The sequence below is a fragment of the Palaemon carinicauda genome, chromosome 18 (assembly GCF_036898095.1).
Source record: "Palaemon carinicauda isolate YSFRI2023 chromosome 18, ASM3689809v2, whole genome shotgun sequence".
In the NCBI taxonomy this organism is placed as follows: domain Eukaryota; kingdom Metazoa; phylum Arthropoda; class Malacostraca; order Decapoda; family Palaemonidae; genus Palaemon; species Palaemon carinicauda.
Genome location: NC_090742.1, coordinates 39,349,415 through 39,368,917, shown reverse-complemented (window position 1 = coordinate 39,368,917; position 19,503 = coordinate 39,349,415). Strand labels below are relative to the sequence as shown.

General features: G+C 42.6%; 1 protein-coding gene across 3 annotated transcripts in view; it reads left to right on the top strand.

Annotated features, from left to right (window-relative positions):
• The window catches only part of LOC137657788 (uncharacterized), a 280,780-nt gene that overhangs the window by 43,595 nt on the left and 217,682 nt on the right, over nucleotides 1–19,503 (top strand). For all 3 annotated transcript variants that reach the window (XM_068392305.1, XM_068392306.1, XM_068392303.1), the window contains exon 2: nucleotides 2,587–2,653. In XM_068392305.1, the coding sequence (XP_068248406.1) occupies nucleotides 2,615–2,653 (39 nt within the window). In that variant the 5' untranslated portion in view covers nucleotides 2,587–2,614. The remainder of the gene's footprint in view (nucleotides 1–2,586; nucleotides 2,654–19,503) is intronic.

Genomic DNA, 19,503 nt, shown 5'->3' with positions numbered 1-19,503 from the left:
AGGCATGCAACATAATAAATAAATCCCAAAGGACAACAACCTGATGGCTTATATAATAAAATTGCCGCCCAGTAACGAAGGTCGGCAAGCCATCTACGATACGTAACTTGATATCGGCCCTAAATATGAACCACGAGGGTTCTAAACGCTAAATAATGAATATCCACAATAACATATAAAAAACTTTTAACTAATAATAAAAATAATACACTTAGTAACACCGCGAGTGAAACTAAAAGCTCTCAAAACAGGAGTACCAACCGTAAGCGGAATCGAGCAAGACCGATATGATCGAAGAGAATAAACTCCTATAATTTAAATATTAAACGATCTAGATTGCTCAAAACACAGCAAAACATAGCTTGGTACTTAACTTAGACGGTGACTCCTGGGAAACCGATGTAGAAGCCATAATCCAGCGAAAAATAAGGCAAAACACGAGAGCACAAACAAGCGGGTTACCACACAGGTGTGCTAAAAAGGAGTTGGGTTCTGAGCGGATGCAGAGTTGGTGGTGCCGAGTGAGGTTGAACGGCTCTCCTCTATTGGGGTCTTTGTCGTGGATGAATCTAAATAGTGCGGGACCTCTGGATTATACGCCCAATTTTATACCGACACCAATAGGTGAGCGAGCTAGTTAACCTAGCACTCCTTTACATTTTTTCTCTGGTATATTTAGCAGTAATTACCTAAGAATAAGTGCTAATAGGAGCTTATTCACTGGCTGGCACAGGTTCAAGCCCAGAAATGATTTTGATGAGGCACGGATGAATGTAGGAGAAGCGATATCGATGTATGTATGTAGGTTAGAAAAGTTAGCAAGGAAGAAGTATGGGGATGAAGGTATAGATGAGAATTAGGAGTTAATGAAGTTTTTGGCGACTGTACCTGAGAATGTTGCTGAGTTTATTAATTTGAAATGGAAGGAGAAAATGAGGTGGACGAAGGAAAGATTGACATGGGATGATATTTTAGAGATAGTTGAGGATTACGAGTTAGATAGATGTATGAAAGAAAGTAAATCTGTGAGTGTAAGAAGTGGAATGGAGGAAAGTGTGCCAGAATTTGTTAGTTTTAGGGCGAGTAATGTGGGAATACCTGTAAGGACAAATGAAGGGTTTAGGCATGGGAATCAGGTTTGGAGGGATAGGAGTGCTAGTGTGCAGCGAGGTAGGTGAGGTAGTTGTGTTCATGAAGAGAAGTGTTATTGGTGTGGGAAAGTAGGGCATAAAAAGAATGAGTGTAGATGGGCGTTAGGAGCATGTTTCGGGTGTGGAGAGACAGGGCATCGTATTAGTGAGTGTAAGAAAGAGAAAGGGGTTAAATGTTATCGGTGTGGTATGACTGGCCACATAGAGAGTGGATGTCGTAGTAATCGTATGAATGTGATTTGTGGTAATTGTGGTAAGGATGGTCATTATGCTAGAATGTGCCAGGAGCCGCAGGGTAAGTGTACTGAATGTGGTGTAGAAGGGCATATAGCTAGAGTATGTAGGAAGAAGGGATTAAGTCAGCCAGGATGTTCGGGAAACTAGTGTGTAAGAGGGTTCAGCTGGGTGAGTCCTCCTGTGTGTGTGGAAGGAATAGGATCAATGTTTGTGAGAATGAAATGAATAATTGGTTGGAAATGAGTCAGTATGAACTTAGTATGCATGAGAAGTTAGGTCTAGAAGGTAAACAGTTGGAGTTAGTAGAATATATGAAAAGGAAGAACACAAGAGCTTTAAGTAAGGATGAAAGGAGGGGAAATTTTATAAGTAAAAGTGAAAATAGTAATAAATATGACAAGAGTGTAAATGTACAAGTGAGATCTCTCTGACAGTGCCAGCATCGGCAAGCAGCTCTGGTTCGGTGCCATGGTCAGAGTGGTGGTGCAAGCCTTCGGGCCAGCTTTTTCTTCACGCTTTTCAGAGGCCTCTACAGCCCCCCCAACATCTGTCGGCACCCGTAGATTCCCCGGCATAGAACCGCGGCTGCTTCACCCCTGAAGAGGAAAAGAGGATTCTCGGATGTAGTCACATTTCCTAGAGTAAAGCTGACCCCTGTGAGGCCTTCTAGACCAATCTTTCCTGGTACTCCTCCCAGACGCTCTCCCGCCTCACCTCTACCGAGGGAGCCTCGCAAGGGACAAATGTCCTCTCTTCTACCTTCAGAGGAAGTCTCCCCTCGTTCGGAGAGCTCTCCACCTCCGGTAGGAGCTAGGAAGGATAGTACCAACAAGCCTTCGATGTTGGAGTTTTATCTTCTTCCCCGCAAGGAGTCAAGGACTCTAAGACTGTACCGAGGACCTCCAGACCCACAGAACCAGTCAGCCACTCTAGGGAAATGATTGTTACCATGATTAGATAGCTTTGGAAATGCTATTTCTCCCTACCATCAATAAGATTTGTATCATAGTGTGCTAGGGTTAGTTTATGATAGGTTACTGCATATGGTTTTAAAGAAAGATTATTGCAAGTTTGTCTAAATGTCTTCGAGAATGGATACAGTATTTTGTTTTAAAGTTTTCTTATTACAATATTTAATAACAATCTGTTGAGATCTCAAATTTTAGATTTAAATTAATTCTTTTGCTTATTCTTACAGGTTGTTCCAGTTTTTTTTTTAAAACAAAATGCTGCGAATTCTTTTCCCCATCCAAATTTGCTCAAGGGTAAGAAAATACAGTTAATGTTCTAACTACACTATTAAAGACCACCCAGGTAAAAAAAATCTTTCTTGTTTTTTTGTGTTTTAAGTTGATGAAATTAAACAAATAGAATTTATCTTGGAAAGTTTGTGAAAATGAAATTACTGGTTAGCTACTCCTGTGAATACTGTAGTTGTCATAGCTTATAAAGATTCGTGTGATACATGCTAGAGTATCAATGTGAAATATGCAAGTGTTATTAATTAGATACTTTGAGAAAGTTTTTTTTAATGGCTGAGGGGTTCCTTCGAGGTCATAAATTTAGTTTGTTTCTCGAAACTGTGAATTTTTTTCATGGAAATGTAAGTTGTTCCTACACGTATAAAACCACCATATTTTAAGCAGGAGTCTGTCTTGAGCACCATCTAGTGCCACCATTGAATCTTTAACAAGGTAGGTGCAGTAGTTAGCAAGGTGTAAATGGAAGGAGCCACTTGCCTGCCCGATGGTAAGCACGTCACTTTTGTCTTTGGCCGCAAAGTGTCCATACTCATTGCTGCTCTTCTGACTGTTGAAACTTTTCTTACATTGCTAGTGATGAGTGTTTGTTTTATTTAGTCCTACACAAATATAAATCATCCTCCTCTAATAGGGATATGACTTCAGTGAAGCGGGAATGGCCATGCAAATTCAAAGAGGTAGCAAAACTACAGACGAGTGGCGTGGAAGTCCCGCCCACCCATCAGTCATTAGGAGTAGCACTTTTGACTTCTGCTGCATGGAGTACGCATGTACTCTTGCTGCCTCTCAAGTAATGGCTCTGTTAATATTTTGCTTTCTCCTTCCAAAATAAATGGAATAGTGTGCAGACATGCAATTGTATCTGGGTCAACTTGCTATTGATCCCCCTCATCCTTTGTATTTTTTTTTTTGCAGGGCATGGCTGTTTGTACTGTAATCATCCCCATATGATGAATGCAGGTTGTGAGCAGGGTTTGCCAAGAAGAAAAGGACATTAATGTTAAAGAAACTGAATACAGTAGTTCCTTTTTTTATTTGAGTGTTTGTCGTCCTGCAGTGTCTCACAGGCTCTTCAAGGGGTGGGTCCTTTAGAAGAAATTGTGGCAGTAAAGAGACCTCAGATCCCCTTTCGGCTGACCCTCAGAGGAGGTAATACTTCTCCACCCTTACCTCAAGGGTCCCTTATGGCTATACAGAGGGATAATGACAGCTTGGACCTAAGGAAATTGTTGCTGGCCTTGGTTATGGCTGGTGCTCCGTCACTGGGAAAGTTTCTGAAAGTGTTGGCTGTTGCCAGGACTTCTGAAGCATCCAATGCTGTATCCATCCCATCACTGGCTACACTTTTGGAGTTGCTAGAAGTTAGGGCACCAGCTGGTGGGGTGTCGTTTGTTGTTGAAAAAAAGAAAAACTTTCATACGAAAAATTGCCGCCATTGAAAGTTATTTCTATAGTTTGATGAAATAATGTACATAAAAAACAAAAATAGAATATAAAACTTTCCCATGTACAACTTTTAGGACATAAAATTTCTCTTTCCAGTGGTCTTTAAATGAAAGAAACCGGTTGATAAATACTAAAGTAAGTTTAGATTAACCACAAAATAACATTGTTTCAATGGGGCTGAGTTGCACCCCATAATCAAACTTCTTTTTCTTTCAGGCAGTGAATACTGGCTGTTGATTGTTATAATGTGAAGCAAGACACTCGATCATGGGAGGATTGACTTTACATTCAGTTTGTTCTGGCACCAAATACAAACCTTTCAGCTCTTTACTGTGGAGATATATTTTAGCGACAGCTGAAATTAGCTTTAAAACTTTTATCGAGGTGCTACTCTTTACACATACTGGCCTGCCATCACCTAACCCCCAGGAAGTCCTTCCTGCAATTGCAAAGTGGCTTGTGTTAGCTACTGCAAGTGTGAGATGGGTGGTTGATATATCCCCTGCTAACTAGCATAGGATAGTAGCACCTCACTTAACGTTTACAACTAGTTCCAGCTGTCAGTGAAATATATCCACATTGTAAAGAGCTTCAGGTTTGTATAGTTAGGGAAAATACAAATTATTTCTAAATGTGTCATTTTTTGTTGAACTGGCTGTAGATCCATACCCTCTCTGTGCTCTAGCTAGGTGCATGATTGTTTGCTGTCATCACCGCGTGGTGATTATAAGTTGGGGCCTCTTTTGCTGTGTAAGGCATATCTTTTGTGGGGGAGGAAGAGAGCTTTGGCCAAGCTTTGGCTATTGCTCATAGAGTGCATCTGCTATTGCCACTCCTGCACTTACACCCCTGACTCAATCCCCTGGGAGCATGTGTCAGGAGCAAGGAGCCCTCGGACCTACATCGGCTGCCTTTCAGGTTCTAGTGGCGTGACGGGTACTCCCAATGTTCACCGCACCCCATTGGTGGTTGGAGGCTCTTCTCTGTTAGTTCTACTGCTGATGACGAGTGTGACATTAGTGGTGAAGGGCATGGTCTGTGTCGCTAGTGTCAGTGTCTCCTGTGATGTCTGCAGTGTTTCCCCCTCCCTGGGATTATAATTATTATTATTATTATTATTATTATTATTATTATTATTATTATTATTACTATTATCATTATTTCCGTAACCGAAATACAAACCACGCTATTTAATATGGGTATTACTTTCAGCGTAGCTGAAATGACGAGCCATTAGAATTTTAACGAGGGTTTACTACCCCCTTGCTAGTTAGTGAGGGGGTAGGGAGGGGTAGCTAGCTACCCCTCCCCCCCACACACACCTGTGACTAGCTCACTTTGCTTTTGGCTTGGGTGATGAACAGACGTGTCTGGTCCCACCCTCGCTTATTGACAGCCTTTGATCTTGTTTTGCTTTTTCTTTTCAGTGTCTTGGAAGTTTGCCTCTACTATGCAGAAGTGTCCTGGATAACTTGACCGCCCTTGTGGTACATGAAATGAAAAAGGCCGTATACCTGGCACTTCAACAGTTCCAACAATACCTGGCGGGTCACTCCGTGGTGGTGATGAGCGACAACACCACGGTAGTGGCTTACATCAACAAGCAGGGAGGTACCTTTTCAGAGCAGCTATCCCATCTTGCAGTAGTGATACTGAGATGGACCGAAGTCTACTCGATTCCACTATCAGCTCGCTTCATTCCAGGCAAGAGGAATGTGCTCGCCGACAGTCTGAGCAGGTCATCTCATATAGTGAGTACTGAGTGGTCTTTGGATTGTCTAGTAGCCAACAAAGTCCTGACTTTGTGGGGTTCCCTGACGTTGGATCTGTTCGCGACAGCTTTGAATTTTAAGCTTCCGCTGTACTGCTCCCCAGTCCCGGACCCCAAGGCACTCTGGCAAGATGCTTTCCAACAACGGTGGGACAACATCGACGTTTACGCCTTTCCTCCGTTCTGTCTGATGAGAAGGGTACTCAACAAGACCAGAATATCGGTCAACCTTTCGATGACCTTGATAGCTCCGCTATGGCATCACGCAGAGTGGTTCCCGGACCTTCTGCAGCTCCTGACGGAACTCCCGAGAGAACTTCCTCCTCGACACGAGCTACTCAGACAACCACATGCCAACATCTTCCACAAAGCCGTAGCATTGCCGCGGCTTCATGCCTGGAGACTATCCAGAGTCTCCTCACAGAGAGAGGCTTTTCGCAACAAGTTGCTGAAAGGATGTCTCGACACCTGCGAAAGTCATCCGCAGGGGTCTACCAGGCAAAGTGGAGAGTCTTCTGTGGTTGGTGTTGTGGAAGGGGTATCTCTCCACTCGATGCCACTATACCAGCAATAGCGGAGTTTCTCGTATGTTTGCGGGAAGAAATGCGCCTTTCAGTCTCGGCAGTGAAAGGCTATCGCTCAGCCTTAAGTCTTGCCTTCAGGCTCAAAGGAATGGACATTTCCTCTTCGCTGGAACTTTCTCTACTCATACGAAGTTATGAACTTACCTGCCCTCAGTCGGAAGTGAGACCTCCTCCATGGAACGTGGTTCGAGTCCTCAGGTCTCTTAAGAGACTTCCTTTCGAACCATTACGCCAGGCTTCTGATCGCCACCTGACTTGGAAGATGGTGTTCCTACTTGCTTTGGCCTCGCCCAAGCAAGTCAGCGAACTTCATGGTGTCTTGTACGACATTGCCCATTCAAGGGGATGGGGGAAGGTAACGTTCAGATTCGTCCCCGAGTTTGTTGCTAAGACTCAAAATCCATGATTGCCGGACCCTCGGTTCGACTCTTTCCGAATTTCGAGTCTCCGTTCTGTAACAGATGACCCAGACCATCTACTGTGCCCAGTAAGGAGTCTGAGGCTCTATCTTAAGAGAACAGCTGCAATTCGTCTTCAGGTGCAAGCATGGTTTGTGAGCATGGGAAGGACGAAGAGGAAGGTCACTAGAATACAATCTCAGAGTGGATTCGCAGGGTTATCCATCATTCCCTGAATCCCGACCCTCCTCCGTCACGTCGCCCTAGAGCACATGATGTCAGAGGTATTGCTATGTCCCTGGCATTCAAGAAGAATTACTCAGTGACGCAGGTTTACAAGCAGGGGTTTGGAAGCGTCAAACAACCTTCACAACTCACTACCTGCAAGACGTGACCCACAGGAGGCTCAATACGTTTTCTATCGGCTCTGTGATGGCTGCACAACAGCTGGTTTAAACATCTGGCTCCTTAATGGACGAGTAGCAGAAGGTTGAGGGCATTGTTACTCGGTTTTAGTCTGCATGAATGAAAAAGGTATGCTTGGCCCTTATTCTTTTCTTCATTCTCCCCTCTCTTGGGGAAAGCAGCATCCTGGGTTCTCTGCACAGCTGACCTCAAACCACTGCAGGTAAACCATGTCTCCTTGTGTTCCTAGTATTAAGATAATACTGTCACATCCCCATACCCTTATGAGGTGGTATTGAGAACGTCCTATCCTAGAATTCCATCTAAAGGACTTCAGGTCAACTTCCCAGGATGAGTCACACTTCATTCCTTCACACACAAGCTTACATAGGCCGTAGTCCTTGCAAAGCAAGGCATTTGCGAGGTGCAGGGACTCCTTATCTTGAGCATTGACACACTTAGATACTGAGTGCCCGAGCAAAAAGCCAAAAGCCAGTATTGGCTGGGACTTACCACCCTACCTAAGGGTTAAGTCACCCATATTAAATAGCGTGGTTTGTATTTTGGTTACGGTATAAATGACAAATTCGTAGATAATTTGTATTTTTCCTAACCATACAAACCTTAGCTATTTAGTCAAACTTGCCCGCCAGCCCTGTCCCCTGGGAAGTCCTACCTCTAAGCAAAGTGAGCTAGTCACAGGTGTGTGAGGGGTGAAGGGGTAGCTAGCTACCCCTCCCTACCCAATCGCTAACTAGCGAGGGGGTAGTAAACCCTCGTTAAAATTCTAATGGCTCGTCATTTCAGCTACTGTACGCCGAAACTAATACCCATATTAAATATCTAAGGTTTGTATGGTTAGGAAAAATACAAATTATCTACGAATTTGTCATATTATTATTATTACTAGCCAAGCTACAACCCTAGTTGGAAAAGCAAGATGCTTCAAGCCCAAGAGCTCCAACAGGGAAAAATAGCCCAGTGAGGAAAGGAAATAAGGAAATAAATAAACGATATAAGAAGTAATGAAAAATTGAAATAAAATAATTTAAAAAACTTTAACAGCATTAACACAGATAATTCATATATAACTTTAAATTTTTTTCAATTTCAAATTAAAATTTCAAATTCAAATTCTTTATTTAGCTGTAGAGCCATATACAAAATATTACGATAAAATTAATAGCTATATACAAATATATTAGGAATAAAACAAAAGAAAATGCGCCGTTCAGTCTCGGGGGTGAAAGGCTATCGCTCAGCCTTGAGTCTAGCCTTCAGGCTCAAAGGAATGATCTTTTCTTCCTCGCTGGAACTTTCCCTACTCATACGAGGTTATGAACTTACCTGCCCTCAGTCGGATGTGAGACCTCCTCCATGGAACGTGGTTCGAGTTCTCAGGTCTCTTAAGAGACATCACTATTAACCATTACGCCAGGCTTCAGTTCTCCACCTAACTTGGAAGACGGTGTTCTTACTAGCTTTGGCTTCGGCCAAGCGAGTCAATGAACTTCATGGTCTCTCATATGACATCACCCATGCAAGGGTATGGGGGGTAGGTAACGTTCAAATTCATCCCTGAGTTTGGTGCTAAGACTCAAGATCAAGGGGTGGTGGACGCTTGGTTCGACCCCTTCCGGATTCGAGTCTCCGTTCTGTAACAGATGTTCCAGACCTTCTTCTTCTGTGCCCAGTAAGGAGTCTGAGGCTATATCTCAGAGGAATGGCTGCAGTGCGTCCCCAGGTGCAAGCATTGTTAGCACTGGGAGGATTAAGAGAAGGGTCACCAAGAACACCATCTCGTAATGGATTCGTAGGGTGATCTATCTGTCCCTGAATCCAGACCCTCCTCCGTCACGTCGCCCTAGAACACATGATGTCAGGGGCGTAGCTACGTCCCTGACCTTCAAGAGAAATTTCTCAGTGACGCAGGTCCTTCAATCTGGGGTGTGGAAACGTCAGACGACCTTCACAGCCCACTACCTGCAAGACGTGACCCACAAGAGGCTTGATACATTTTCTATCGGCCCTGTGGTGGCTGCACAACAGCTGGTTTGAAACCTCAGGCTCCTTAGTGGTCAAGTAGCAGAAGGTTGAGGGCATTGTTACCCGGTCTTAGTCTGCATGAATGAAAAGATTTGTCTGGCCCTTACTCTTTTCTTCATCCTCCCCTCTCTTGAGGAAAGCAGCATCTTGGGTTCTCTGCACAGCTGACCTCAAACCACTGCAGGTAAACCATGTTTCCTTGTGTTCCGAGTATTAAGATAATACTGTCACGTCCCCATACCCTGACGAGGTGGTATTGGGAGAGTCCTAGCCTAAAGTTTCTTTCTAAGGGACTACCGATCAACTTCCTAGGACGAGTTGCACTTTATTTTACCTTCACACACAGCTTGCGTAGGCCGCAGTCCTTGCGTAGCAAGGTTCTAGCGAGGTGCAGGGACTCCTTATTGCTGAGTGCAAACACACTCAAATATTAAGTCCCAGGGCAAAGCCAAAAGCCAGTACTGGCTGAGACATACCACCCTTCCTTAGGGGTGAGTCACCCCTATTAAATAGCGTGGTTTGTATGTCAGTTATGGAACAAATGACAAATTCGTAAGTAATTTGTATTTTTCCTAACTACCGTATACAAACCTTAGCTATTCAATCAAACTTCCCCGCCAGCCCTATCCCCCTTGAAGTCCTACCTCCAAGCAAAGTGAGCTCAAGCACAGGTGTGTGTGTGTTGGGGGGGGGGTTTAAGCAGGCAACCCTCCCCCCTACCCCTGTTAACTAGCAGTGGGGTAGTAAACCCTTGTTAAAATTTTAATGGCTCGTTATTTCAGCTACCCCGAAAGTAATAACCCCTATTAAATGGCTAAGGTTTGTATAGTTAGGAAAAATAAAAATTACCTACGAATTTGTCATTTTAAAACTATCACTGTTAAAAATTGCAAAAATCAAGGAGTTTTTTTAACTCTGCACTTTGAAACAAGCTTACAATACATTTTCTCACTAATTCATCAAATGTTGGTATTCCTAAAGAAACAAAGTGTCCACTTACTCTCGAAAACCTTTCTATTCGCATCAGGTACCTAAAAGAGTCATTATAACATACCTTAAGTTTTCGTAGGGTTTCCTTTTTTTATTTCATTGCCAGAGGCATACAATACAGGGAAGTACAGAAAGATCTGAACAAATGCACTTTTGCCTCATCATTGCACATATGAAAGTTCCTTAGCAACATATTGCCTTGCAAGCATTGCCCTCGATAGAGTGATGCAATATGGTCATTGTCCTTCAGATTGTCATTAATATTCATGCCAAGGTATTTACATGACTTAATGATTTCCAACACGACGTCATTAATATAGAGTGACGGTTCACTAAATGACATAAAATTCCAGGACTTTATAATAAGAACTTTGGTCTTGTCAGGATTGGCTTCAAGATAATGGTACAGTACTTCAAATATTCCATACTTTTATCTATAAGTATTTGCAATGTTTTTAAAGATGGGGCTAAAAGTATTATATCATCTGCATAAAAGATATGATTCACCTTAACCTCTCCCACTGTGCAACCACCTTCCCTGCTGAGGACCTTTGTACTTAAGTTATCCACATATACGGCAAACAACGTGCTGATAGAACACTACCCTGTCTAATACCTCAACTGGGTTTAAAAGGAGAGGAAAGACTATTGCCCCACATTACTCTAAAGTCCTGAGTTTTGTACCAGTACTGTAATGTAAAAGGGCACACGTCTTCTCTTTAAAATTTTGAATAATCTTTCATGACACACTCTATCAAAGCCTTGGACATATCCATTGTGCATACAAAAACTGGAGTGTTTTTTTACATATAAAACTGGCATGTTTGTTTAAAAAGAAAAAGGGCCATTTCAGTGCTCTGTTTAGTTTTATGAGCAAATTGATTATCCGAAGTTGTTAACAAGTCTTTGCATCTTTGTAGGATGATGCATTCTAGTAGCTTAGAAATGATAGAGGCAAGGGCTATTGGACGATAGTTATTCTTATCAGAGAGAGACTTAAGGTAATCCTTAACTAAATTCAGAATTTTTATTTCAGTCAGATTTTTTTATACGAAATGAGGCCTCAACAAACAATTGAACAAATGTGACAGATGCACATACAGAGTTGGATGGGCATATCGTAAGTGATTCCCTCTGATTCCATCCAGGCCCGGGCCACTATTTAACGAAAGGGATTTTAAAGCATCTTGAAGGTCTTTAACGGAAACAATTGGTATGGTGCTTTCTTCATCTTCATTTTCCATCGACAAAGACAATTGTGGATGGTTCGTACCTTCCATAATATGAGCATAATGATTCTTCCAACCTTCTGCTATGTTTGACTCTCCCCTTATTCCATCAATACTAACCGGTAGTTTGGTAGTTTTCTTTCTTATTTTGTTTATTGTTTTCCAAGGATTTCTCCTGCTCATATCTTTAGCGATTTTTTCCTTTGTTGTTTTGTTTACCGTCTTCTTGCAGACTTTGAGTGCCTTTTTAAAATTTCGTTTAAACAGGACCATCTCATCGTATTGCACACCTGATCTCAGCATTCCCATTTCCTTCCATAATAAATACTTTTGTGTGGCTTTAACGTGGTGTAATTTGACATTTTCATTCCAGCCTGGTATTCCATGACTTTTATGTACCTCCCGGGTATTTTTTGTATCCCCACTTAATCAAAGCCTCAACAAGATCGACAGTAAATGTTTCAATTAGAAATACATGGTTTCTGTCTCTGCATCCCCTTGTTCTACAGACAATTGCCTCAACTGGAAACTCTATTTCTTTTAGTGACTTCTCGCTTCGAACTTTATATTCATCATTATTTCTAACCTCGTAAGTTATTCTGCGATTATTGGTCCCTGCTACTATGTATGCTGAAAAATCTTGTACACAAAGTTTAAAACCCAGAAGCTTGTGGTATGAGCCTATCTCCTCGTAAAAAACTTGAAAACATCGAAGTGCACTCAAGAGGGAGTCAGGGCACACAACATGGTCCAGCCATCTCGTGTAACCCTTAGCATCGCTTACCCACGTATGGGTATCCTGTGGTAATGAGGTGATGTCAGCTGCACAGTAGTCGTATTCATCACACCACTCAAATAATTCTGCACCAAATTCAGATGAAATGTGAACGTTAAAATCCCCTACAGCAATAACATGATCATTCTGATGTTCTTCAAATAGACATTTCATTTTCCCTAATTTATTTAAGTATTCCACAGTATTAGAACTGTTATAATAGGGCATATAACAATTGATAACCCTTATCATGCTACCACCCAGACTAATATCTATACATAAAAAGCATTCATCTCTTGTGGGTATTTTCCTGACATACGGAGAGATCTCCTCATGAACTAAAAAAGCTAGACCCCCACATGGCCTTCCTCTCACCAAAGCTTGATTTAGGTCTACTGGTGACGACGATATGGAATCAAACTTGATATCAATATTGTTTAGAAAGTTACTCTCCTGTTGTGGCAAAAATGTTTCTTGCAATGCTATTATCTTATAGTTATTGCAGAAATTTTTTACAACGTGGACATTTTTCCTGACAGATCTACAGTTAAAAGTTGCTATATTAATTGAAGCCATGATTAATTTCTATAACTATAAAAAAGACTTATGTCAGCTTGTACAACATAAAAACATTTGATGCAAGTTTGAACTTTTGAAGTTCTACTGATTCAACTACCCGATTAGGAAGATCATTCCACAACTTGGTTACAGCTGGAATAAAACTTTTAGAATACTGTGTAGTATTGAGCTTCATGGTGGAGAAAGCCTGGCTATATCCAGGGCTGAAAGGACATGTTCCTTGGTGCTGAGGGAGGTTTTGTTCCCCATACATCTCCCCTAATCAGGTCACCCCTGCCCCACTCTTCCACTGATGTTCACCCCGATCCTTGGGCCTGCAAGTGGGACTACCCCTACCCATGAAAGTGTTTTCCAGTATTGTGGTTTCTTTTGGAACAACCCTTGTGGTTTCATCCCTTGGGGTAGTGTCATTGTCTGGGTTTCTCAGATTTAAACTCCTCTGCATGCAGAGCTTTGGGGAGGTGTGGAAAGAGGAAGAAATCTGTGCATTCTATTTCCTCTTCCGACTCCCATTCTTCATCGTCCTCTTTGGCTTCCAGCTCTGTTCACGTCTTCTAATATAAGGAAGTAGAGGAAGATGTGACTCAGGTTGCTGGTAGCCAATGGGGACTGGTCTTAGAGCCTCATGGGGTTGATGCACAGGTCTGGGGCCTTGACTCCATATCACGGCTTTGAGTCTGGGTTTCAGGCTACCTTGGGACAGGTGTTGCTACCCCGCATTTCAGCCCCCTGCAGCTGATGTGCAGGGCACAGGGTTCAAGTCCCTGACTACCCTGGTAGCCAAGCTGAACATGTGTTACGTGCAAGTGTTTTGCTCTGCCAGGGTTTAGTCTCTGTTTTCCCTGGTGGCAAGGTTAACTAGTGAAGGCCTAGTGTTTTGGCCTCCTGGTGCAGATGCATGGGGCAGGAACCGTGATCCATGCCTCAGTTCCCCAGTTACTTCTGTAGGTAAGCTGGATGGGCAGCCAATTCATGGGGCCAGTGAGTGACCCTTGTGTCACGGCCCTGAGCCTTGCATGGGTTGGATCCCCGGCTACCCTAATGTTCAGGTTGTTTGGTGTTGGCGTCGGGGTTGGGCCCCCCGGGGCTGATGCATGGGGCAAGGCCTGTGACCCCGTGTCACGGTTCCTTTGACTGGCCAGGCAGTACTACATTGGATCCTTCTCTCTGGTTACGGTTCACTTTCCCTTTGCCTACTCATACACCGAATATTCTGGCCTATTATTTACAGATTCTCCTCTGTCCTCATATACCTTACAACACTGAGATTACCAAATAATTCTTCTTCTCCCAAGGGGTTAACTTCTGCACTATAATTGGTCATTGGCTACTTTCCTCTTTGTAAGGGTAAAAGAGACTCTTTAGCTATGGTAAGCATCTCTTCTAGGAGAAGGATACTCCAAAATAAAACCATTGTTCTCTTAGTCTTGGGTAGTGCCATAGCCTCTGTACCATGGTCTTCCACTGTCTTGGGTTAGAGTTCTCATGCTTAAGGGTACACTCAGGCACACTGTTCTATCTAATTTCTCTTCCTCTTGTTTTGTTAAATTATTTAAAGTTTATATATGAAATATTTATTTTAATGTTGTTACTCTTCTTAAAATATTTTATTTTTCCCTGTTTCCTTTCCTCACTGGGCTATTTTCCCTGTTGGGGCCCCTGGGCTTATAGCATCCTGCTTTTCCAATTAGGGTTGTAGCTTAGCAATTAATAATAATAATAATAATAATAATAATAATAATAATAATAATAATAATACCACTGTTAAATGCATGCATTGCGTGCTGGGTGCACTGGAAGACTATGAGGTGGGGTGGAAGGATGCACTGTGCTGTGTTTCATCGTTCCTTCCTATCCAGCAGAAGTACTCCTGTCCTTCAAATAGTATGATATTCTTTTGTGCTTGGAAACTTTGGTTTCTGATGCCATCCCTAGGGCCAGGGGAATGGCAGTGTATAATAGGTCTGAATACCCTGCTTCTCATAAGTCTTACTATGAATGTGGATGTCATGAGATTCAGGTAATAAAAGTTTGTGGCAGGCATAATAACTTCTGTTTGTGTTCAATATACCGTAATCCAGGCATGGATGATTCCATCTAAGATTGCCTTCTTACCATTATGACTAAGATACAAGAAGATGATAGAAAGGCCTCTTTTGTCTTTGTTGGTGATTTCAATGCTCACCATAGGGAGTGGTTAAATTCTGTTTCTCCTATCAATCGCCATGGCTTAAGAGCTTTAGACTTTGCCTCTGAATCTGGCTATAAGCAAAGCATAAGTGAAGCTACTCACAGATCTGGTAACTGCTTAGACCTCGTATACACCGACTCCCCTGGCGTTATAACAAGTATGGTTGGTTCTCCAGTTGGGACATCTGATCATGCCTTGATTTCATTAGTAGTTAAGACTGAGCAGCCTGTCCCTGATGTATCATACTCATGTAAGATTTATATGAAATTTCAAGCAGACTGGAATGGGAATTTGCAGGATTTTTTGGGCTTGAATTGGTTATAATTGTATACTGTAATAGTGTTGATCCTGTTGTCCCTTTGAATAAGAATCTAATCAACATAATTGATAGGCGTATCTCTTCTCGTGTGCTAAGGTACCGAGTTAAGGACAAACCTTGGTTCAATGATGAGTGTAGACATGCTTACTTGGAGAAGCAGGAGGCCTAACATTTGTGGAAGGGTAACATATCAGATTTGACCTGGAATAACTGTACTCAGCTTAGAGATTTTTCTTAGAGAGTTTATTCTTCAAATGTAAAGGAATAAAATTCAACCATAGAAGAAACCCTTTCTGGTACAACCCAGGAGCATAAGTGGTAGACTACCCTTAAATCTGCATTCTTTGGTGTAGATGCAACAGTTCTTCCTTTACTTAAACCAGATGGCTCAGTCACTCACTGTTCAAAGGAAAAGGCAACCCTTTTGGCTGATGTGTTTGACAGTAAGCAGACTAATGAGAAACTCAAACTTCCTCCTTCCTGTTTGCCTGAGGCTAAACTAACTATTTTAGCTTTTCAATCTCATGAAATTAAAGCTCTCTTGATGGATCTTGATGCCTATGGAGGTGTAGACCCAAATGGTATTTTTCCTTTGTTTTTTATAAAAAATGCAGATTTCTTAGCTCCAAAGTTTTCTGTTATTTTGTGCAAGTTAGCAAGGAGAGGAGCTTTTAGAACTTGGAGAATTGGTAATGTTACTCCACTATGTGGTAGCTCAGGTCCAACTGATTACCGCCCAATTTCCATAATTCCCATTTTATGTAAAATTTTTTCACGTCTTTTGGCAAAATGTCTTAATAGGTTGGCCGAAGGTAATCTTCTGTTCCGTCGTTTGCAATTTGGTTTTCATAAAGGCTTTGAAGCATGTGATACCCTTCTTACAATCTCCAATGCTGTACAGAAATCCCTTGATTGTGGTCAGGAAGTTTGTATGATTGGCCTTGATTTTAGTGCTGCCTTTGACCGTGTTAATCATGAGGCCCTTGTTTTCAAACTCAAACAGTTGGGAGTGGGTGAGTCGTTTCTTAGCATCATTATTGAATTCTCAAGTAATAGATCGCAAAGAGTTGTTGTTGATGGGCACCATAGTGAGTGTAGGAATGTAATGTCTGGTGTTCCTCAGGGTAATGTTCTTGGCCCATTACTTTTCATACTATATACACATGACATGTAGTATGGCCTAGAAAACAAGTTTGTTGCATATGCAGATGATGCTACTCTCTTTGCATCAATTTCATCTCCTGAATGTAGATCTGGGGTTGGTGAATCCCTTAATAGAGATTTAGCTAAAATTATTGCATGTGCAAATTATGGGGTATAAAGTTAAATCCTAACAAAACTCAAAGTATAATTGTAGGTAGGTCAAGGACAGTGGCTCCTTAACATCCAGATCTCAGCATTGATCATGTTTCTTTAACTTTGTATGCCTGTGACTCTTATGAAATTTTGGGTGTGATTCTCGACAGCAAATTTATGAAAAACACATTAGGTCTGTGTCTTCTTCAATTGCACAAAAAATTGGCTTGTTGAGAAAGTCTTTTAAGATTTTCTGTGATCAATCTATTCTGTAGAAGTCTTTTAATTCTTTCATTCTACCTTGTTTCAAATATTCCTGTCTGGTCTTCAGCTGCTGATTCTCATTTCAAGTTGTTGAACAGCAACTTACTGTGTAGTAAATTTCTTATTCCTGGTCTAGATATTAATCTCTGGCCCCGTTGTCCAATTAGTTCATTATGCATGTTGCCTAAGATTGTTTATAATTATGACCATCCTTTACATTCAGATCTTCCCGGACAGTTCCATCCTATTCGCAATACTACACAGTATTCTAGAAGTTTTATTCCAGCTGTGACGAAGTCGTGGAATGATCTTCCTAATTGAGTAGTTGATTCAGTAGAACGTCAAAAGTTCAAACTTCCAGCAAATGTTTTTTATGTTGAAGAGGCTGACATAAGTCTTTTTATTTATATAGGAAATTTCTGTTTTTAAACATAAAACTTACCCGCTAGTTATATAAGAATGGCTAAAGTCCCTGGACACCTGGCAGAAATATTCAAAATCTCGCGGCTATCAAAGATATGCCAGGTGTATACTAGCGCCCTTGCGGTAGACAGGCCGAACTAATCCAACCACTTCAGATCTTCTCTGCCGCCATACTGGCTAGAACGTTGGAAATTCTCTCTCAAATTACTTTGATTTGGACGGTTTATTTGGTGATGTACTTTTGTCTTTTTGTTTTGGGCTTTCACATAAGTGATTTCTCTTTCATATTTTCTTGAAATCTTTATTGTTTTGGGTTTATTTAGTTAATTTTGACCCTTGTTATTTTTTGGGATCTCTCTCGTAACTTTTCAATATGGCCGACCCCTCCCCTGTATATAGGAATTGTATTAAAGGTTGTCGTACTCGCCTTCCTAAGGGTTCTGTTGATCCACATACAATTTGTGTAAAATTTATGGGTAAATCTTGTACTTTTGGGGATCGGTGTGAAGAATGTTCTTCCTCAACCGAAAATGAGTGGGTAGCTTATGAGCGTTATACTCAGAAATTAGAGAGAGACAGGATTAGACGTAGTTCTTCCCGTTCTGTGGATTTACCTGTATCTGATGTCATTGATCCTATTCCTTCCCCCGTCGTGGTAGATCAAGAGCTGAAAGAGCCTATGATGAAAGATATGTTGTCTGCTATTCAAGCTCTCGGTGTGAGAGTGGAATCGTTAGCTGCGGACAAAAAGCAAATTATGTCGGATATTAATTTACTTAAAAGTTGTCGCATGGGCAACTGATCAAGTGTAAAGAGTTTGACTAATGTGTTCAGTGTTGTGGAGGGTGCGTCTGTGCAATCCTGTCGTTCGCCTAGCCTAAGACCTTTGTCAAGCTCCCGGACCCAGGGGAGAAGTTATGTCGAACGGCGAAAGGGAACGAGAGGCATCATCAATCGCACAGACGTCCCCTCGAGCGTTCCTGCTGTCGTGTCACAGGTCGCTCACCCTCACCGTAGGAAAGGTGAGGTTGGTGCTTTATCTCCTTCAGATGAAGGGTCACGTGATGAGATGTGGCGGAAAGCCTCTAGACCGCTTAAGAGAAAAGCGCAGTCGGTGGAACAGCAGCTCATTTCCTCTCAGCAACAGCCAGGCAGTAGTCATTGGGATACACCGGAACATTTTCGGTCCCTTGACGAGTGTTCGCCTGCGAAGCGCTCTGTCGTGAGTTCCGATATAGTTAAAGATTTGATTCAGTCAGATGCGGAACTAATTCCTGGTTCGGGTGTTACGGTCCATGCTTTGCCAATTCCATTGGACTGGTGCTCGTCTCCCGAAAGCGGGGAGCGTTTCGGTAGCGATGAGGAAGGCGAATTCGCATTGGAAGAGGCGGCGCAAATATTGCCTCAAGGTGATCCCAAGTGGTCTATGTTGTTGGGCAGAAAACAGCAGCTCTCGTCGCTTATGCAGTCTTATTGGCCTGCTGTTGACAGTGCGGCTGGGCGTCAGTCTTCCGTTGTAGACCCGTTGTCGCACAGGCGACCTGTTGTCTCTGGTACTGACGTGTTATCGCACAGGTGGTCTCCCAATCGCAGTGTTCAGCAGCGGGTTGAGGTGGATGCATCTCGTCAGAGCTCTGCTTCGCAACATCTATCGACCGAGCATACAGCCGATCGTCAGTCTTCTAAACGTGACGACACTCGCCAGGGAACGGAGCGGACCGCTAAGCGGCAGGATGGGAGCGGGCGTGAGACAGAGCGCCAGCACTTGTGGCAACCAGATGCTAAGCATCAGCGTGACGACACACAGCAGTTAACCCATGACGCCGCGGAATGTCAGCGTCAGCGGCAGGCAGACGCTAAGCGTCAGCGTGACGACACACCATTCAACCCATGACATGGCGGAGCGTCAGTGTGAGCGGCGCGCCATGGCGCAGCGGAGCGTCAGCGCCAGCGCGAGCCAGATTCTACCCATGGCACCATTCGTCAAGCTACCAGTGATGGTTCTAGGCAGTCAATCCAAGACTCCTCACGCCAGCCTATCCATGTCTCTGCACAGCAGTCGACTGTTTTCGCAGCGCATCAGGTTGATGCTGTTTCACAAACCAATTGTGATAACAAATGCAAGGTTATTGATTGT